Source organism: Myotis davidii, unplaced genomic scaffold (assembly GCF_000327345.1).
Source record: "Myotis davidii unplaced genomic scaffold, ASM32734v1 scaffold54, whole genome shotgun sequence".
In the NCBI taxonomy this organism is placed as follows: domain Eukaryota; kingdom Metazoa; phylum Chordata; class Mammalia; order Chiroptera; family Vespertilionidae; genus Myotis; species Myotis davidii.
Genome location: NW_006287915.1, coordinates 343,678 through 366,836, shown reverse-complemented (window position 1 = coordinate 366,836; position 23,159 = coordinate 343,678). Strand labels below are relative to the sequence as shown.

Sequence of the window (23,159 nt, the reverse complement as noted above, 5' to 3'; positions counted from 1 at the left end):
ATTCCCAGAGGCTCAAACTTCTTGGGTAAAGGTGCACAGAAAACACCTTTTGGCAAACACTGATGATTGACTATTAAAATCAACATGGGCCTAGCCGAGTGATGGCGAACCTATGACACGCGTGTCAGAGGTGACACGCGAACTCATTCTTTTGGTTGATTTTTCTTTGTTAAGTGGCATTTAAATATATAAAATGAATATCAAAAATATAATTCTTTGTTTTACTATGGTTGCAAATATCAAAAAATTTCTATATGTGACACAGCACTAGATTTAAGTTAGGGTTTTTCAAAATGCTAACACGCTGAGCTCAAAAGGTTCGCCATCACTGGCCTAGCCTGTGGTCGGCAAACTGTGGCTCGCGAGCCACATGCGGCTCTTTGGCCCCTTGAGTGTGGCTCTTCCACAAAATACCACGTGCGAGCGCGCGTACAGTGCGATTGAAACTTTATGGCCCATGCGCATAAGTCGGTTTTTGGCCTGGGCAAGTCTATTTTGAAGAAGTACTGTTGATATTTGGCTCTGTTGACTAATGAGTTTGCTGACCACTGGTAAGCTGAAGCCTAAGTCACCATCATACCATGAAGTTTAAGGATGCAAGAGTGAATCAGAACTTTAAGAGTTTGAATTACTACTACAATAATATGAAAAATTTGAGTAGTCACATTTTAAGATTTAGCAGTATAGTGTACACTGTACTGTTAAGTCAGTGAATACTTTTCTTTCAGCTGCTTGATTGCTTCCATGTCACTAAAATGCCTATTTGTGATGTTAAATAAATACTTACTTTCATGGAGTATATAGGTCAGAAAACAATTTTTTAGTAACTTATATTGACTTTCAGCCAGTGTTTATGTTTACAGTCCAGCTTCTTATTACTTTCTTTGGAAGTAACAATTGACTTTAATCTCTTAGCTTTTCTAGGGTTTTTTTTTTTTTTTTTTATATATATTTTATTGAGTTTTTACAGAGAGGAAAGGAGAGAGATAGAGAGTTAGAAACATCGATGAGAGAGAAACATCGACCAGCCGCCTCCTGCACACTCCCCACTGGCGACGTGCCCGCAACCCAGGTACACGCCCCTGACCGGAATCGAACCCGGGACCCTTCAGTCCGCAAGCCGATGCTCCATCCACTGAGCCAAACCGGTTTCGGCTTTTCTAGGGTTTTATAATATATTCTGGTTTGCTTCTCATTGGTGTCCCCCTCTGGAGACATTTGAGTTTTAGCAATTTGCTTTTCATTTTTCAAATGCTTGTTGATATCTCTTGTTCATTGATGGTCCTTTCTCAATAACTAGGGATCATTAGTACTTGCAATAGCATTCCATGATAATAACTTTTTTCTAGTATTGCAGGAAAATTCTAGTTTAAAAATAAGAAGTATACGATCTTCTCAGGAGTATAGTTTTGAGCTAGGGTTTTATAGCTACAAAGAATAACATGTTATAAAATACCAGAGGCCCGATGCATAAAATTCGTGCACTCGGGGCAGGGCGAGGTTGCCTTAGCCAGGCCTGTGCCCTCTCGCAGTCCAGGAGCCCTCGGGGGATGTCTGAGCGGGCCTAAGCCATCAGTTGGACAGACTTAGCACTGCTGTGGAGGCTGGAGGGGCTCTCGCCATGACCACTGTGCTTGCTAGTCGTGAGCCCGGCTTCTGGCTGAGCAGCGTTCCCGCTGTGGGAGTGCACTGACCACCAGGGGGGCAGCTCCTGCGTTGAGTATCTGCCCCCTGGTGGTCAGTGTGCATCATAGCGACCCGTCATTCCACCATTTGGTCGATTTGCATATTACCCTTTTATTATATAGGATAGTAGTACTTCTCTTTCAGGAGTTTATAATGAAAAGGTAATAGGAGTGATTCTTTTTTAGCATGGAGGAAAAAAAAATTCCCCCATCCTATTGAAAACAAAGTTATATTTTAAAACCATGTTGGAAATTGCTTATTGTCCTAACCCTAGAAAGTATTTGAAATTTGAGTAAAAATAATTCTCTGGAACAGATATATTGACTATAGAGAAGGCAATCAAATTTATTTGTTTTAATCCCAGTTGAAATTTTTCAGAAAATATTTTCTATCAAAGCTATTCTTTTGAGCTGTACTTTTCTTTGGGCTCAAGATATAATTTTTAGCTATTATATAATCTCTGCCAGGTACCTTAAGAAGCAATTTAGGACTAGTTAAATGTCTGTGTTCAGATTACAAACAATCTGTATTTTTGTTCTAATTTACAGAATTTAAAACTGTGATATTTTGGACTGAAAATATTTTAGTATGTAAATATTTTAAGTTACTTCAAACTATTTTACATGATAGAGTGGAGTTGGACTCCTCACTGCACAATGCTTTATAAGCACCAGTTTAATAAATATTTATATAAAGCAGAAAATTTCAGAAGCAAGCATGTAAATATGAATATATTAAATGTTTAGAATTGTGTATATTAAGAGTGATTGCATTAAACTTACAACAGTTTAAGAGCCCCAGTAATATACATACATCAGCAAACATTTGACATTAAAATGCCTTAAATCAGCAGTAACCAGCCTTTCAGACCTCATGGGCCACCAGAGGTCTGTGGCCCACCGGTTGGCGATCACTGCTCCAAAGGTTTCCGTAAACTAGAGGTCGCCAACCTTTTGGACCTCACGGACCACCAGTAAATCATTTATTATATTCAAGAGTCATTGCATTGATAATTCTTAAAGCAAGTATTATAAGAAGCAGCTAAGTCTTATTCATTTCACAGGGTATCAAGGTGCTATGACATTAATATATTAAGCAGTGAGGTTGCTCTTTCTTTTTTTAAAAAAAGCAACACAGCTTTAAAGTCATAACAAACAAGGTATCATTAAAAAAAACAACCTTTATGCTATACTTTATAATTTACAAAATTCTTTTATGTGTATTGTTTGGCTTAGTCTACAGTAAACTTGTGAGGTAAGTAAAGCTTAATAATCTGAGTGTCTTCTGCCCATAGACTGTCTAGCATGTTATACAGCTCTCCTAATTCCAAGACACTATCTGCTCCTTTCTGAACCAAGTCTTTGGGGTTCTCTGACTGCTTGGTTTTTTGTTTTTTCTTGCTTGCTTTTTCACATGATTGTTATTTGGTATTGCTATTACCAAATTGTAATTTTTTTCCTTTTACTTCTAGAACAAAAGAAGGTGATGTGTTTGATATAAAATTCTGCTAAATATATTTTTTAAACTCTCACAAATGATCATTTATCTTTAAAGGCATAAACTACTTTGAGATCTAAAATGAAAAACATTTTTCTTTTTTTTACATAGTTTCTTAAAAATTGAAAATGAAAGTTATCTAAATTATTTAAAATTTTGTCTTATAGATACTACATTTCGAAAGGTGCTATTGTGGATCAGCTTGGAGGAGACCTAAATTCAACTCCATTGCATTGGGCCACAAGGTTTAAATCTGCTTCTGGATTTATTTTTCCTTTTGGTTTCTTTATTAGTCTGTAACTAAGCAACTTTTTTAATGATATGCTATAATGAATAGGAAAACGTATTATGCCAATAGTATTAGCATCATTGTACTAATGTATTGCTGTTCAGTGTTACCTGCATTAGGATAAAAGTTAAAGACATAACAAATAAGGCATCATAAAAAAACCTTTATGTTATACTTTATTTATAATTTACAAAATTCTTTCATGTGTATTGTTTGACTTAGTCTACAGTAAACTTGTGAGGTAAGTAAAGCTTAATAATCTGAGTGTCTTCTGCCCATAGACTGTCTAGCATGCTATACAGCTCTCCTAATTCCAAGACTCTGCCTGCTGCTTTCTGAACCAAGTTAGGTTCAGAAAGTTTATTGTCCAAAGTGTCCTTAGGGAATGAACTATGTTTATGTTAATCCAGTTAGTTATATGATTGGGTTAAACTTTAGACTTATAAATGTAATAATACTTTTGCAGCCTATATATATATTACAATTAAAGAAGTTGCCCAATTTATCAAACAATTACTATCATGGTGGAATATAGTAACTATTTATTACAGATTTAAAGAAGTTATGAGTATTTAAGTTTCCAAGGACAGTTATTCTAGTTCAGAATTAAGAACCATGAACCCTAAATGTATCTTGACACAAATGCCTGTTATAAAATAATTCTAAAGGTATTTGTGTTATCCTTTTTTATTTTTTTACCATTACCCTGTTTAAAAAAAGATCTTTCCAGAGGATACTATTTGAAATAACTGTATATCTAATTGTTTATTCTTTTATGTTTTAGACAAGGACATCTATCTATGGTTGTGCAACTAATGAAATATGGTGCAGATCCTTCATTAATTGATGGAGAAGGATGTAGCTGTATTCATCTGGCTGCTCAATTTGGACATACCTCAATTGTTGCTTATCTCATTGCAAAAGGACAGGTAAAAAAATCACAATGGTGGATTTTAATCAGATGTTCTTCATGGTTTAAATGCCTGATATCATTGGTGTTACAAATGTAATAACCTGGTAATATTTAAATAATACTTTCTGATGGATGAAGAGAAGAAATAAATATATACAGTAATTAGTTTGATATTCAGCTATGTGATACTTTATGTAGTTAACATAAAAATAAGGAAGATAATCATGAACACATAATAGTCTGTTAAGTTGGGCTTTTTTATTTCCGAGAGTGACAGAGGTGAATCTTTCAGTTTCTGCTAAATAAAATAATGCTGCTTCACACGTCAGAAAACGTCTCATGATTTAAGTTTTTTGTCTGATTTTCCTTGAATGTACATTGACTATAATCATGTTAAATATTATAAGTTTATATGTATCATGTTTTTGTAATAAATGTATTTTGTTAAAAATAATGCCACTCAGTTTTTCTTTCATGTATTTTTTCTGGTTATGCTTAAATATTAGTTTTATAGCTAAGGGTCTCATTATAAGAGTAAGACAAATGATTTGAGTTGATTGTAATTAACCTATATTTATTTTAATTTAAACTATTATGCTGATTTAGAATTTGAATAGTATTTATTTCATAAAATAAATCCCGTAAGGTATTTGTTGTTGGCAGTGTCAAGCAATGACAGTTGTGTTTGTGCGTTATAGCTTAGGAAAAGAGGCATAAACTGTTTAAGTTAATTTCTGGAAGGGGGAGTTTATTTATTACTGTGTTAACAAACTACCCCAAAATCGATGGCTTAAGAACAACACCAGAATTTATTATATTTCACAGTTCTGTGGTTTGGCCTTGACTAGGTGGTTCTTGTGATAATTGCTGGGAGCTGCAGTCATTTGGGAGCTCAGCTGAGCTAGAGGGTAGCTCACTTAAAGATACTTTGTACCTTGGTAGGAATGGCTAAAAGGCTGGCCTCAACTGGAATGTTGAGACAGCTTGGCCTCCATCTTTTTCTCCATGCAGTCTCAGACCTTCTCCACAGTACCCCCCCCCCCCTCCCCCCGCACCTGCAATGTGGTCTCTGCAGCAGGGGAAGTGGACTTATGGTGGCTCAGAGGTCCCAACAGAACAGAAGTAGAAGCTGTTTTGCCTTTTTTAAGTCTTAGGTCTTGAACTGGCACAGCAGCATTTCTCCATTTTTTCAGTTACAGCAAGTAACGGAGCCGGACCATGTTCAAAGTGGTAACGCAAGGGCTTGAATACCGGGAGGTGAGGTTTACTGGCGGCCATCATTGGAGACCAAAAACGGGATTATCCTTGTTCTCCTTCTGTTTCTTCTAGACTGGTGGTTGAAGGAGTAGATAGTGCCATAGGATATGACAATATCTTTAATGGCTTTCTGTATTACAGATATAATTCATATTACTCATTTTTTTCTTTCAGTTTTTAACTAGGTAAGAAAAGTGCAAATCTTTGAGTCTTCCTGGTCTTTTTGTTAGTGCATTAATTTTAGAATTTGGATGATTTCAGTAATCTTTTCCAAGCATGTCAAACGTGTGGCCTGCGGGTTGGCTATAAAATTATTAAAGAGCAATGGTTTCTACTTGTCATGGTACTTTTTGTATAATAAATGCATGATGATGGTGATAAATGTCTTTCAAATAACTACTCTTTTCCATAAGTAAGTTATTTTTCTGCTTACAGTAGTAACACATGCATAATTAAATTATTCAAACATAAAGAAGAGTATGAGTTAGAAAATGAAATCTTACTTCTCCTTCCCATCTATTCCCCAATGAGGTTACTTCTTTTAACAGTTTCATATATATTTTCCCAGCATTTTTACCTTGGATACTCTAATATGTTGTAAAGCACACCCCTCTAACGTGCATTATATTATACTTTGAATGGGGACCAAAGTCCTTCCTTGGCCTATGTGATGTAGCCCTGGATACCTCTTGAACTTAACCTCTGCCATCTTACTCTGCTTTAATTATCCCAGTCATGCTGTTTCTTGAGCAACTCTGATATGTTATTGTCTTAGGGCCTTTGTGTTTGCTATTTCTTCTGCTCAGTAAATCCTTTCCTCAGATAGTCATACAATTCTCTCTCTTCAATCAGTGTTCAAACAAATTCTATTAGTTTTGATTAGTTCCGAAGTATAAGCAGTAATAAGTATATTTTTATTTCTTCTTTCTCTTCTCTTTCACTGACTTTAGTCAATAATACTGTTTTTTCTTAGTACTAACTCTGTTCTGATAAATATAACTACATTTCTGTTACTTGATTTTTCAGCTTTAAATAACATCCTTTGAGTTATAACTATTACAGATTAGGCACGCACCATACTTTTTTTCAACCTTCTTTTTCTATTCCCTTCCCCCCATTTTTTGTTAATTGGAGCAATTTTACATTTTTAGGACATATAACATTTCCATACAGTTTGTCATTCTATTCTTCACAAATGTTTCATTTTAGTTATACCATTAAATATATTTAGTGCTCACTACCAATTCTTTTGGATGATTTTCAGGAGAAAAGGGGAAAGTGCTAAGTTACGGATCCCTGTTAATCATGGAATTCCCATAAGCTATTGATCTGGGCTTGTTAATTCTTCCTAATAGAGAATACCCATACATCCAGGCTGTAATTGGAAAAGAAGTACCAAGTTTTAAATCCTGAGCCAAAGAGAGAAAAGGTTGAACTTCATTTTTCTTTTAAGTACTCTAGAGATGTGACATAATTTTACATTTTTTATTTATTGATATTTTTAATGCCATCACTTTTTTAAAAGGATATGAAAAAACTTACAAAAAGGAAGAAGAAATCTAAACATAATAATTTACCTGTTTGTTTTAATTGGGCATCAGATTTAGTTGAGCTTTCTTAAAACCATGACAGCTGAAGGAAGTAAAATAAGATAAAGTACTTAACTCCCCTATAATAAACAAGGAAGCTTGCCATTTTTTAGAGAAGATTTTTTAATTAAAAAAAATCAATGTATATAGTATTGGAAATATTGTGTAAGGTTACATGAAATGTTCCCAAAAATATTTAAAATAAATCCAGAAATGGGTTTATAGTAGATAAGGCATAGCATTTAATTACATTATTCATGATGAGGCACTAAACTAATGACAACATCCAAACGTGGGTTCTAGTTTGTCTAATGTAGTGGTTCTCAGCTTTTTTTCTGCCTCAATACACTTGGATAATATTGACATTTGAGACATACTCCCATCAGTAATAATGGCTCACAGAGAACTGCTGCATAGAGATATGTGTTTTACAGTGTACTCACTGTAAATCTGCTCTCTCTCCACTGACTGGTAATTAGATAACAGGTCAGATTAGAACTGCTGATTTAATGTAATTCAGGAGTGGGTGATGGGGAAAGGGGGAAGAGGAAACTTAATATTTGTTGAATGTCTGTTATGTTCCAGGCTTTGGACTAGGTGCTTTACACATAGGATTCCATTTAATCATTACAAGGGTCTTATAGCCATTATTTGTATTTATATTTTTAGATGAGGAAGCTGAGGCTTAGAATTAAAGTAATTTTTCCAGTCTTGTAGCTATTAAGTGGTAGAGTTCGGAATTCATAACCATGTCTGTCTTATTCTAAAGCCTGTGCCTTTTCTAGGAGTAGATGAGTAAACATGTCTTTTCATTTAATGAATGATTTTTTATCATCTGCTGTGCTGGGCACCGAGAATATGTGAATTTAACATAATTTTGATCCTCAGATAACTCGTAGTTAATGAGACAGATGCTTTGGTCATATAGGTTAATGGGTCCAGATTGGAGTGAATTAGGAGGGAGAATTTTAGGGAAGTGAAACTGATAGAATCTCTGATACATCAGAATGTCTTGAAGTTAGACTTGGATAATTAGGGAAGAGTTTTGGTTGAGTAGGTGATGGTTTTCATTTCAATTTGCTTAAAAAAACACACAAAAAACTAAGCAAAGGGCTGGGGGCAGGGAAGGGGAAGTGGAGGGAGATAGTGCCTAGTAAAGCAAAAAGTTGGGTGTAGAAGAAAAGTAATCATGATTTACTACATGATTTTGCTGGGAATAGTCACATTTTTATAATAATGTAAATATCAAATGTTTTAGAACCAAAATTACAATTCTCTTGAGAGGGAAGAACAAGAAAGGTATATATTTGTGATGGCGCAGGGAGAGGAAAGAGAGAAATTCTCATTTTGCAAACTGAGGGGGTCTCAGAAGATAATGCCTAAAATTGAAAAATCAAAAAGTAGCAATTTAAGCATTTTATTTTAAGATATGAAGGTAAATACCAAAATAATGGACTAAAAGGTGAAAATAGTGAGGAGTAAGGCAGAGAACTGCTTTATCACCCTGAACTTTGCAGAATTATTTAACTCTAAAAATGTATATGCATAACGATAGACTGAAGAAAAAACACTAAATTTATTTAATTGTTTAAAAAGATAGGTCTTTTATTCATTGTTTTGAAATGCCTAGGAATAAACAGTTTTATTATTCCCTTTTATTATGAATTAGTATAAATTAAGTTTTTTAAAGACTTTAATCACTTAATCTATCTTTTGTGGCTGAAAGATCAAGAGTAGGTGAAGATCTTTAAATGCAAAACATTGAAAGGCTGATTAATAATGCCTCTTAAAAAGGAAAACTATAAATATATGTTAAATATATCTTTATACATCAATTAAATATTTACATACACATTAAAATAATTAGTGACTGTGAATAGTTTTACTTTGAAGTTAAGAAAAAAGTTTCATAAATCACCCATGATTGAGTAGTGTTATATTGGCTTCTCCTATGATATGTAAATTAGATTTTTTTCAAGTAAATTGTTTAGGAATTTAGTAATTTTTTTTTTTTTTTACTTTATCAGGATGTAGATATGATGGATCAGAATGGAATGACACCTTTAATGTGGGCAGCTTATAGAACACATAGGTATGTATGCACTATAAAATACTTATTCATATCATTTTCAGCATAGTAAAATGTAAATAGTTGAAAAGAGAAAGCAGTTAATGTTATACTTGTTAATACTTAAATTTTTCATTATGAATACATAGTATATGACAAATAGCCTTTTTGGATGTTTGAGTCTCTATACTTATCCTTACCTTAGTAATGTAGTACCTTAATCTATTTTCTTTCAACAATTTCTAAGAATGGAAGAGGATGTTATCTTTTTTAAAAACGCAATGAATTTTTTCACATTATTTGCATATTAACAAGTTTTATATATTAGTAAGTTGCCTTAAATCATTTTTGGAACAATCCAGATTTATATTTTAAAAATATAATTGTTTAATTATATAAATATTAAAGACATAATTCCAAGATCAAAAAAAGAAAATATCAGGACCAAGTATGCTCTCTCTTAGAACTGTATTTATATAGTATTTCACATATTAATATTTCATATTAAAATGTTATCTCATTTGTGATTATAAAGTTGTTGAGTATAGGTTAGATTAGAAGTGTTCCAAGATGGAATGCAAATACAAACACAGTTAGTTTAGTATCTGTAATGATTTCTATAATTGAAATTAGGGTTGTTGTTGTTGTTGTTTCTTTTTTCCTTTTCAGTGTGGATCCAACTAGATTGCTTTTAACATTCAATGTTTCAGTTAACCTTGGTGACAAGTATCACAAAAACACTGCTTTGCATTGGTCAGTACTAGCAGGGAATACCACAGTCATTAGCCTTCTTCTGGAAGCTGGAGCTAATGTTGATGCCCAGAATATCAAGGTAAAAGTATCCTATATTTATTATGCTATGTAAAATGTGGTTATAAGAAACAAATTTCTCAATAAACCAGTTTTTTTCACAAACTATCAAAGATGAAGAAACTTCTTATTTAAACTCAACTATTTGCCTTCATGCAAGAAATTTTTTTTGAAAGACTGGTTTATTTACTTTCATCTTTTAGTATTGAAGTAATTTTCAGATTTTGGTGGCCTTTTCATTAGTGAATTCTTATTACTTTTGGAAATTATATAATCTGTATTTTTATAGCTGAAGGGAATAGTGTTTTGATTTCTTTAAGAAGATCATTACAGAGAATCACAAGTTTATACTTAAACCACATTACCTATAATAACTTTTAGTAATTCCTTGACTAGGTCATTTATTGTCTTTTATGTTAAAGGTCAAAACCTTTAAATTTGATAAATACCTTTGTGATGTTTATAAAGAGAACCTCTCTCCTCCAAATGCTGGACTAATCCAGGAAAAGTACACAAAATTATCTAAGCAAAGCTCAATTATCATTTATACTCTGAGCATTTTGAAATTTGTAGATATTTTATGGATATTTGTAAGAATGTTCTTTTGGTAGTCTTAAATTTTGGGTAACCATTCTCATTTTTAAAGCTTAAGGATCTACCCTGTTTTTTAGCAACAGATTTTGTGAAATGACTTTAAACTTTTATATTTTTAAATGTTTTTATTGCTTTTAGAGAGAGCAGGAGAAGGCTAGAGACCTAGAAACATTGATGAGAGAGAAACATCATCAATTGGCTGCCTCCTGCACACCCTTATTGGAATCAAGCCTGCAACCTGGGCATGTGCCCTGACTGGGAATCAAATCAGGGACCTCTTCGTTCATGGGTTGATGCTCAACAACTGAGCCACACCAGCCGGGCTAAACTTTTAAACATCAACTTTTAGTAATGTGTATTCATAAATAACTTTGTGTCAATGACAAGTGTTCTTTAATTTGACTATAAACCATAATATTTTCTGAGTCATGTTTTTTAAATTTCTAAGGGGTATGTGGTAATTAACTATGAAAAGAGTTCGAGCACATAATACTATGAAATGGCAATCAAAAAGTAGGTTATCTCCTGCTGGATCAGGGCATCTGTTTATGACTCTCTCGTATTACTCTACAAGTGAAGCTTGAATACTAAATGAAATAGCTTAGACTAGATATAAGGTGCTAATGTAGTTAATATAACCAATATTTAGAAATGAGTCTAATTAAAAATATTTAAAAGTAAATATCACATACCTTATTGGAAACTAAGAAATTTTTTAAAAAACAGACACATTTTCTTTATCTTTAAAAAAAAAAAGTTCTTGTTCCTACCCAAAGTGATAAGAGCGGTCTTGTCTGCAAATTAACATGTCATAGTGCCTGACACATGATGGGCACCCTTAAGTATTTGGTGACTGACTGAATGGTGATTTGTGTAGTCTTGAGCTTTACTGTTAGTTTTCATGACTTAGGTAATATACTTCTCTGCTACTCTGAAATTATGGGGATAAAATTTTGCTTTTCCATACATTTTTAAATAGGAAACTCTGAAAGGTTCATAACACTGTAATTAGTAAGTTAGGAATTAAGACCTAAAGTATAAGGAAGGAGGAGTTTGACTAAATCTGACCAATAGTCCTATAAGAAAAAAAGTCAGTGAGATTACCTTATATTTTATAACCTGAATTGTTTTAGAGTGCTATTTTTATTCTTTTTCTTTTGCTACCAGTCATTCCTAGAGTAATTATGCCTCTGAATACATTTTAAGATTTTTAGCATTATATTATTGAAAAGATAGAACTAGTTTCAATATGGCAAATAGTGAATCTTCATAGACTGCGAAGAGCCATATCAGTATTAAAATTGCGGTTATACCAAGGAATTATAACAAGATGACTACCCCATTCTGGAGTTGGAAACTAGTAGCGTATATATTTTGAGCATTTAAAAATAACATTCTATTCATATAAAATTTTAGATAATTTCTTTTTGATTATGATTTTTAAGAAGTTGAGGTGTGGTTTGTAAATTTAATGTCTTTTCAAATAAATAGTGAACACTTGCACTCCACATTAACCATTGCATAAGCTTTTGATTAGTCTTAGTAAGAGAAATAATCTATAATGAATTTACACAGAAAAGTAATGGTAAGAATAGAGATATTTGAAAAGATTTAAATGGTTTGAGCCTCATATTTTTAATATTTTCTAGGTTCTGACACATGAATTATTTGGTGCCAAGATAGGATAAATGAATGTAGCTTCCTTAACTAGTACAGTTCATGTGAATACTTTGCAGAATCTAGTGTCAATAATTAAGATAATTATTTTGCCTGTAGAACTTTGTCATGATATTTTTTTTAGTCACTTTCTTTTTATGAAGATTTCCATTTTATCTGACATGTACAATCAGAGTTATTTATTGATAAGAATATTTTAAATGTAATTAATTCCCTAATAGTTTCTGGAGGGACATTATTTTTAAAGAAAGTCTAAGGAGTTGCTTCAGTTGCTCAGGGAACATTTATACTTTCTGAGTAAAAATAATCTTTTTATCTACACTGGTGGAAAAGTAGATTTCTGTTTTAGAATGCACTTTTTATGTAATTAAAATAAGTATCAGATGCCTATTCTACTGGAATCTGGCATTCCTAATATGCTGAAGCCTAGTCACTACCTTCTAAAGGAAGCCATTTATTCATTCAGCAATGTTCAATGTTGTGAAGTCGCAGTATTTAAGAAAGATGAAGTCCCTGTTCTCTCAGAATTTACATTGTATTGAGAGAATAGACAATAGTAAATTAAACACACACACACACACATAGGCAAATGGAGTAGAGTGATGAGGGCTGAGGGAGCCACATCATGTGAGAGTGATTTGTGAAAGTCTCTGAGGAGATGACATTTGCTGTGAATTTGTCGGATGAAAAGGATTCAATTATGCAAAGATATTTGGGAAAAAACTTACCATGTGAGCAAGCATGTCAAACTCGTGGCTACGTGCGGCTCACAATGAATATTTTTGTGACCCAGCCAATATAAAGGTGTGAGCAATTATTTACAATTATGAAAGGAAATAAATCTGTCAGATCCAGAATTACTGACATTCACCTTGTGTCAGTTTTGAAAGTAATCACTGCGAACAAGATTTCCCCCGAAGTAGGAAAGATAGTAGCAGAGAAGAGATGCCACTATCAGAAAGAAAACATTAAGTTTATCTTGCTCTTGTTCTTTTTTTTTATACTATACTTTTCAAAATAAATCTATGTTTCTATGAGAATTGAAGCTTTTGTTTTTTTTGTGGCCCACATAAACTTAAACCTTGTTTATTTGGCCCGTGTTAGCCTTTGTGATGTAGAGGAAACTGCAGGTGCAAGGCCTAGGGATAATGAATAAGGCAGGAATTAGCTTGCCATGTTAGAGATGCAAAAATGATGGCCTGGACCAATAGTAGTGAACAAGGGAGTGAAGCCACGGAGAGAAGCAGGTGCCAGATTATACAGGGCCATGATAAGGAGCTTGAATTGTATTCTCAGTCATGAAAAACAAAAGGAAGGATTTATGTAGACTGGTTATATAATCTTTGTGTTTTAAATATTTTTACTTTAGTTGCTGTAGGAAGAATAGCATCAAAGAATTAAGAAAATGAAAGGGATGGATGAAGATCAGTTAGGCCAGTGTTCGGCAAACTCATTAGTCAGCAGTGCCAAATATCAATAGTACAACGATTGAAATTTCTTTTAAGAGCCAGATTTTTTAAACTTAAACTATATAGGTAGGTACATTGTTATTAACTTGATTAGGGTACTCCTAAGGCTTAGGAAGAGCCACACTCAAGGGGCCAAAAAGCCGCATGTGGCTTGCGAGCCACAGCTTGCCGACCATGGAGTTAGACTATTGCAACTCTAATGATTTAGTTTAGCTTATTGTAGGAGTAGAGATAATGATAAATGAGTTGATTTGGAAATGATAGAGTAGAAATGAAGAGGAAGATTAGATATGGAGGTGAAAGAAAATAGCATTGATGGTACGTTTTGGTTTGAATAATTGAATGTCTTGTGATATAAAGGTTATGAAGACTGAAGGAAAACTTTTCTGGGGTGAAGGTGATAGGAATTGGTTCCGCTTTACTCATATTTAATTTGAGTGGTGTCTTTTACTTATGTGGAATGCCAAGCTAATTAAATAAACAAATTGCTGCAAAGTTTGAAAGGGAAAAGTTTATTAATAAAAAAAAAACAGTTAAGATTCTTTGTCCAGGAATTTGACAGGTAAAGTTGATTTATACCTGTATATTTTTACATTTTTTTATTTCAAGTCTTAAGAAAGAGTTTGTTACTAATCATGAATTATGACAAAAAGATGTAACCTACAAATCTGGAAATGGCTTTAATAGCCAGTAAAAGTTACATTCTTTAAAGAATATGATAAATTATACTTTGTGTTATAATAGTTATATAACTATCAGCTGATCCTCTTCTAAAATAACTATTTTCTAAATAAGGTGAAGCTTAAGTTGCTTAGAAATCTATCTTTATATTAACTAGGTATTTACCCTTGTAAATGAGTTATTTGACTAAAGAATTCAATTCTTTTAATGTATAAACACGTGATTACTTTATCAAAAGAAGATAGAAATTATTTTGGAGACAATTAATATTAAATGGTAGGTAACTTTAAAATGGCTACTTTGATCCCTAGAAGGATTAGAAAAGGCTATATACCCCAGACTAGAGGTTCTTAATTTTGATTAGGGGGTGGATCCATGGACCTCTGAAATTATTATTAAAAAATTAAATTTCAGCTTTTCTAGAAACTCTCATCTGATGACTTAAAAAAATTAAGAACCTGGATAATAGTTACATAAGATAAATTTGAATTTTAAGTAGTAACAATGGGGGGAGTTATTTGGGAATACTAAGATTTTTTTTAAATGACCTATGTAGTTATCCTTTTTTATGGTAACATCTCATTTGTGAGTTTAAAAAAATATTTTACCCCCTTGCACATCTTTTTGGTTATGCAGATAAATATAGATGAATTGGGTATTGAGAAAACAATCTTGGAGTAATGCCCAAGCATTTGTAATTTTTTTCTTTCTAAAATGATCAAAGGACATAAATTTTAGCTTGCGAAGAATGTAAAATTACTGAGCCTCGTTAATTAACATATTGGAAGACTCGTGTAGTTTTTTTGAAATGAGGTAAGAAACTGTTTTTAGGAAATAGTTTTATTACCTCTTAAGCACCTGACCTAGATGGTCTCCAAGGAAGAATTTTCCTTCGTTTTAATAATGAAATTCAACCTAACTTAGGCAAAATATGATCTTTCAACTTCCACCTTCCATAATGTTTATCTGACCAAAATCCTTGAAGAATTTGTTTTATTACAAGTCACATCGTCCATAAATACTCCATTTAAGAGATGTTATTGTTTACTATTTTAGCTAACACATGGAGTGATCAAATAAAGACTTGATTCGGAACCCTGGTTTTAATACAGTTCTTTAAATTAATTGCTTGTTTATTTTACCAGCTGAACAAAAGAACTATACAAAAGCAGTCAGTTGACTAGAGGAGTAGTTGAAAGATTTCTTAAAGCTCCCTCCATCTTTTTATCTAGGCAATCCCTAGGTGTCACATGGCCCTCTAGTGGAAGGGATGCTCAGCTGGACCGAGGCAACTGCAGAATATTCTCTGGGAGTTGTTATCCAAGGGATTGCTTTTATTCAGGTAATCTTTATAGTTTGGATTAATTAGCTGGTTCTAACAACTTAGGTGATAGAATCTTTGAATAGGTAAGGAGATACTTAAAAGTAAATATTCCTATTTGTGGAAGACCCACCTAGATTAGCCTGTTCCTAATTAAATACAATTGCTCTTTTTATTAAAGGATTGGTTGGGCTTTCTGTTGTTATTTTGGTGTTGTTATAGTTGTTGCTATTGGTGGCAGTGGTGTGTTTATTTTTTTGTTTGCTTTTTAAAATTTTTTAGGTTTTTTAAAAAATAAACTGTACTTCATACTTGATAATCATCCCTCATAAGTAAGGCACCCCGAGGCTCCTTATTCCTTTATTTTCATCTAGTTTTTAAAATTAAAATGTTAATATTTTTTATTTTTAAAGTAATTTTAAATATTCATTGATAGATTCTTGAAATTTTGGCAAATTTGGGAAATGTTATATTTCACATTTATACTGGAAATACTAGATAAATAGTGGAAAATATTAAAGTAAATATGTAGGTGTTTGATTAATTTAAAGGAAAAGATTTAAAATTAATACAGGCATAAAGAAGCATAGATCTAGAATTAGGGACGCTATTTCTTGTTTCTTACTTCCTTTAAAAGGTTTTAGTTCTGTTCACTTATATTCCTTGGCATTCTTTTTCTTGAGATAAAAGGGAATTACAAGTTCATAACTTGAGGTTCACTCTTTTTTGGTTACTGCTCTTATCTTATTCTCTTTGGAAATTTCTGTGGGTGAATGAATTTAAGGTGATCAAAAATGACAATACAACATAGTAGAAGTTGATTTTTTTTATTCCTGTATTCATCTTTAAACTTTTGTCATCATTGAAATTAAACTGAAAGAGTTCTGAAAATTTGGTAATATAGCAGGATGTTATGTAGCAATAACTATTACTATTGAAACCTTTAATGAATATGAAATAACTGATAAACTGTGTGGTAGTCTCTGATCCAGCAGGTACTAAAATACCTACTTTTTGATTTGCTCTCTAATATAAGCCAAAATGCAAGCACAAATAGAATCTATATGAGTAAATTCATTTTTTGATGTACCTTGAATGGGAAAGCATAAGTAATACTTAATGATTTTTAGATTCTTCTAGTAGTTGGCTGCCCAGTGTAAAAACAGTAATGAACTAATATGCAGTCAATTTATTTTTATAGATGTGCTTTAAAAGTTAGTAACTAAAATATTTTGTTTTTATTTTTAATATGAATTTCTTCCACTTATATTATCAGGGTGAATCAGCACTTGATTTGGCAAAGCAGAGAAAAAATGTCTGGATGATCAACCATTTGCAAGAGGCAAGACAAGCAAAAGGATATGATAATCCATCTTTCCTTAGAAAACTAAAAGCTGATAAGGTAAGTTCATGACTGAAAATTTTCCAATATATAGTCCTTTTAAGATTTATAAGCATACTTTTTTCAAAAATTTTTTTTTATTGATTTCAGAGAGGAAAGGAGAGGGAGCAAGAGATAGAAACATCAATGATGAGAGAGAATCATTGATCAGCTGCCTCTTGCATGCCCTGTACTGGGGATCTGGGGATTGAGACTGCAACCAGGGCATATGCCCTTGACCAGAATTGAACCTGAGACCCTTCAGTCTTCAGATCGATGCTCTATCCACTGAGCCAAACCGGCGAGGGCAAGCATAATTTTTTCTCATGAGCATTTATACCTTTTAATTTTGACACTGGCCAATATAATATTTAAATATTTCACCCAACATACAATGAAGGTAGATAGCAAAGGCTCTGCCTATTTGGCTGATGGTCTATTTGTGTTATCTGATAATTAAGAAGGGTATATGTGAGATTGCTTAAATCTCACAAATTTTAGTTCATTGATTCAGCTGGTCTTAGTTAAGTAATTGATAAAAATTTTTCCTGTTTAAGTGCATTTTTTAATATGATAATCAATTGTAAAAAATCTTAGTTCCAATACATATCTTTTTAACTACTCACAAGTCTACCTCTAATTAAGTTAAGCTTTTCATTCTTTTGTGATGTTGTAACTTTTTTCAAAGAGAGGAAATCTATTTTTTCACTTCTCTATAGAAATCCCATTTTAGACCTTTTATATACCTTTAATTATAAACTGTGTGACTTTTGGCTCAGTTGCCCATTTGTATTTATATGATTTCAAAACCAAGAACATTTTCCCAAAAGAGTTGGTATTCCTTAAAAATTTCCCTTAAAAAAATAGCTGATTGACAATTTCTTTTATATGCCTAAACAATTGACCAGGTATTTGCTAACTTGTCCATAGTTAAAACTTGAATGGCATACATTATGCATGTCTTATGCATGTCTTCCTCAGGTCGCTCCAGTGGTAAAACTATTTGTGTAAAGTTAATATTCGTCTGTCTGTTATCAGAACAAAATGACAAGTTTTGAATAAAGGGAAACACGCTTGAAAGCATGCCTCATTTACTTGTAGTTCAGACTTCCTTAATGAGCTGAAAAGTTCATTGATGTATTATATAGGCATCAGAAGAATTTAATTTATAGTTTATAAACTTGCCTATTTTCTATGCTATAGTTGAGAATAATGAACAATTTCTACAAGTTATCTTAACTCTTATTTCACCATTAGTTATGATATAGTTATGTGGTTTATTATTTATTTTCTTTGGTTTTGCTCTATCCTCCAGGATTTAGAGCAGTTTTGCTCAGCAGAGTGAAAATGGCTGATGTCTTATAATAACTAGGCTAGTAATTAAAGTGTCTTGTATTACTTTGGGATGTCTCATAATCTTTATGCTTTCATTTGTTTAGTATAACTATTCTAAAGTTTTTTTAATATATTGTCAGATGAAAATGACATTGTAAATTCTAGATATTCATTAACATGTAAAGTTATTTATAGCAATAATGAACTATATATCAGGTTTGTGTGTTTGAATATGATCTGTTTTAAAAAAAGAGCTTCATTAAAAATTTTAGCACAGTTTTACTAACATTTATATATTATTGTGATTAGTTCAGAAGTTGAGTATTCCTGTGTTTTTTGTTTTGTTTTGACTTAGTAGCCTTAAATATATTACCTTTTTAAAAAGGTTACTAGATTAAAAATAGGTGATGATTAGGGGCTTTGTGGAATTAAGTACTTGTAATTATGTAGAGTATTCTTTTTCCATCTCAAATTAGAGAAATGTAAATCATGATCATGACTTGATTTGCTAGTCTGTAAAGTATATTCTGTATTTAAAACTAAATAAGAAGACAGACAGTAAGACCTAAGATTCAATAGTATATACCAAAAATAAGTCATTCCAAAAGGGAAAAAGATTTTTTTTTTTTGGACAGTGCTCTTAAGACAATTAGATATGGAAAGAATTTTGATTTTAGTACTTGGGTTTTTAAAGTTAGAAAATTTTAGACAGGCAGATTTATGGTTAAGTAACTTGCTTAATGAAAAGTTAGATAAAATCTCTAAATTAGTATTTCTGCACATTTAAAAATCCATGATCCCTTTTGTTAATAGTGGATATCTCACAATACCTTCTTTTTTAATGTTGTTTATTGATTATGTGAAAATAAACCTGGGAATATGAAGTACATGTACTTTTCCCTGTTCCTCCCACTAAGTAACTAAAAAACCTGGACATTATTTACAAAATAAATGTAAAATGACTCTGGAAGATGGAGAGAATGTGGCAAAATGGCTAGGGAGCTCAGGCCCCAAAGAATAACATGGTGTTGAGCTCCCTGTGTTTTCTTTTGTTTATTTTTGCCTCATGTATTAGTATCCCCGAAGAGGAGTTGACAAAGCCAACAGCCTAGAATCATTAATGGGTGCAGACAAAAAAGCTTGCAACAAAAAAAGTCTCTATTCGCCGAAACCGGTTTGGCTAAAAGTCTCTATTCAAAGGACCAAAAAAAAAGACAGAAAAATTTTAGAAGCTTTTAAAAATAACTTTCTACTATATCCAAACACTACAGAAAATACTGTGGCCCCACCCTCATTCACATAGCAAAGGCCAGGACTTCTGCCCTTACCAGGCTATATAATGAGGTACTCCAACTTCTCTCCAGGGGTGGTGTCAGAAAAAGGCTGAGTAGAGATTTGGGACTTTCATTCCCACTGGCTGTAAATGACGTTCCATCCCCTGCTGTATCAGTGGAGAACACATAGGAAAAAGCAATGAGGCACACCTAACTCTCCTAGCCAGGGAGGTATCAGTAGTGGTTCATTGGAGACCTAGAAGTCCCAGCTTTGCTCAACAGTAATGAGGAGCCCTGTTGTCATGTGTTAGTAGAGGCCAAGCAAGAATCCTGGACTTCCACCCCATCTGGCAGGATTGAGAAAGTGCCTCACTCCCCTCCCAACCTACATCAGAGGAATCCATCTAAAATAAAAGGTTTAACTAAGATCTAGTTACTAGTATTTCACAATACTCAATATGTCCAAGTTTCAGTTGAAAATCACTCATCATGCTAAAAGCCAAGAAGATCTAAAACAATGAAAAAAGAATCAACAGATGCCAACAATATGAGAGATGTTAAAATTATCTGATAAGAGATTTTAAAGCAGCTGTCATAGAAAGGCTTCACCAAGAAGCTATGAACATGCTTAAAACAAATGGAAATTAAAGTTTCAGCAAAGAAATAGAAATACAGAAAGAGAATATAAAGAAAAGCCAAATAAAAAAATTCTAAACAATATTACAGTAACTAAAATTAAAAAAAAAAACTCATTGGATGGGCTCAATAGCACATTATAGGGGAGAGAAGAAAGAATCAGTGACCTTGAAGATGGAACAATATAAATTACCCATTTTGAACGACAAAAGGAAATAAACTTAAAAAAAAAAAAAAAGAACAGAGGCTTAGGGACCTGTGGTTATAACAGAATATCTAACATTAATATGATTGGAGTCCCAGAAGAAGAGAAGAAAGAGGGTGACACTGAAAAAGTACTCAAAGATATAATGGACAAAAATTTCTCCAATTTGGCAAAAGACAGAACTACAGATTAAGAAGCAGAGCAGATCCAAAAAAGAATAAACACAAAGATATCCTCACCAAACACATCGTAGTCAATCTTCTGGAAAAAATAAAGATCTTAAAATCCCTTTATCAATAGGGGCAACACAATTCAAATGACTGGATTTCTTTCTCGTCAGAAGCCATAGAGCTCACAAGGAACTGGCACATTTTCCAAGTGCTGAATGGGAAGAACTATCAACCCCAGCATCCCATACAGTGGAAAATATATGTTAGGAATGAAAGAAAATCAACACATTCTCAGATAAAGAAAAACTAAGAGAATTTGTCATCAGCAGAGCTATTCTAAAAGAATGACTAAGAAAAGTTCTCTAAACAAAATAAATAAAATCAAGACTCTTAACATTAAGATTATGGTAAGCAAAATTATGGGTAAATATGGTAGGTTTTCCTTCTTAAGTCTTCTAAATTTTGTTTGACAGTTGAAGCAAAAATTATAATGCTGTCTGATGTGACTCTAAATATGTAGAGAATATATTTGAGATAATTTATAACATCAGTGAGGTTAGAAGGACATAAAGGGAGGTAAGCGTCACTTGAACTGGTAAAATGAAGATGAGTACACTGTGATAAGTTATGCTTATATAATGTAATATTTAGAGTAACCACTAAAAAAGCTATACTCACAAACACTGTAGATCATGAAAATAGAACTCTAAAAAACTTTCCAATAACCCAAAAGAAGGCAGGAAAAAGAAAATGGAACAAAAACAGAGATCAGACAGAAAAACAAAACATAAAATTATAGACTTAAACTGAATGTATTAATAATTATGTTAAATGTAAATGGTCTAAATATACCCAATAAAGGACAGATATTGGCAGTGTGGGTTATAAAGTATGACCCTACTATATGCTCTCTCTATAAGAAACTCACTTCACATGTGTGAATATTGTTATGCTGCTTGTATATGGAAATAACAGAATGGAAACAATGTTTCCCTGATACCAAAACCAGACAAAGACAGTACAAAAAAGAAAACGATAGACCAACATCCCTCATAAATATATTCAAAACTCCTTAACAAAATATTAACAAATATAAGTCAGCAATATATAAGGAAAATTATGCACCATGACCAAATGAGGTTTATGGATGCAAGGCCTGGAATAAATATTCAAAGATTATTTCATATACTCTGCCTTATTAACAAATTAAAAAAGATATTTTATGATTGTATCAGTCAAAAAGTATTCAATAAAATTAATGTCCATTCATGATGAAACTCTTGAGAAAAATAGGAATAGAGGAGAATTTCCTGAACTTCATAAAGACCATATATAAAATCTTTTACTAACATTGTACTTGATGGTGAAAGATTGAATGCTTTTCCCCTGAGATCAAGAACAAGGCAAAGATAACCTTCTTACTGCTCTTGTTCAACATAGTACTGGAAATTCTGGCTAGTTTTATATAAAGAAAGAAAGAAAAAAATAGTAAAATTGTCCCTATTTGTGGTTTACATGATTGTCTACATAGAAAACCCCAAGGGACCTGTCAAATAAACTTCTAGAACTAATAAATGAATTCAGCAAGATCAAAGGATATAAGGTAAATATATTTAAAAATCTGTTTTATTTCTATACACTTGGAATAAATATGTGGGTACCAAAATTAGAAAAATAAAGTACTATTTAGGATTTCTAAAGAAACCCCAAAATTTAAATATTTAGGTGTAAATGCAAACAAATGTGTAATGTACTTATGTACTGAAATTTTTAAAATGCCAATGAAAGAAATCAAAGATGATATAAATAAGTGGAAAGATATACTGTGTTCATGAATTGGAAGACTCAACATGCCAGTTTTCCCAAAATTGATATACAGATTCATTGGAATTACATAAAAATTCTAGCAATATTTTGCTATCGTCAACATACAGCTATTTTTTTGCTGGAGAAATAAACTCACAGGCCCAGAACAGAGTCCAGAAATAGAGCCGTCAAGAAATGCCCAAGATACTGACAGAAGTACAATAGCAATTCAGTTGAGGAAAGATAACCTTTTCAGCAAATGCTGGATCATTTGGATATGCATAGGCGCATAAATAAACAAAACCTTACTCAAATCTCACATCATATAAAAAAATAAAATGATTCACAGAATTAAATGTAAAACATAAAACTATAAAAGTTTTAGGAAAAAAAACCTAGAAAAATCATCAGAATCTAGGACTAGGTGAAGAGTTAGAATTGATATAAAAAACATGATCCATAAAAGTAAAATTGATCAATTGGACTTTATCAAAATTAAAA

The 23,159-nt window shown here is 32.4% G+C and overlaps 1 protein-coding gene across 4 annotated transcripts in view; it reads left to right on the top strand.

The window, feature by feature from the left end:
- Nucleotides 1-23,159, top strand: part of ZDHHC17 (zinc finger, DHHC-type containing 17) — a 61,996-nt gene that overhangs the window by 13,467 nt on the left and 25,370 nt on the right. Inside the window, exons 3-7 of one of the 4 annotated variants that reach the window (XM_006759724.2) lie at nucleotides 3,351-3,428; nucleotides 4,257-4,401; nucleotides 9,259-9,323; nucleotides 9,969-10,131; nucleotides 17,128-17,253. In XM_006759724.2, coding sequence (XP_006759787.1) covers nucleotides 4,273-4,401; nucleotides 9,259-9,323; nucleotides 9,969-10,131; nucleotides 17,128-17,253 — 483 coding nt within the window. In that variant the 5' untranslated portion in view covers nucleotides 3,351-3,428; nucleotides 4,257-4,272. Of the gene's footprint in view, nucleotides 1-3,350; nucleotides 3,429-4,256; nucleotides 4,402-5,420; nucleotides 5,643-6,906; nucleotides 7,072-9,258; nucleotides 9,324-9,968; nucleotides 10,132-15,762; nucleotides 15,873-17,127; nucleotides 17,254-23,159 lie in introns of those variants that run through there. The other 3 variants (XM_015561331.1, XM_015561330.1, XM_015561333.1) reach the window with 3 other exon arrangements.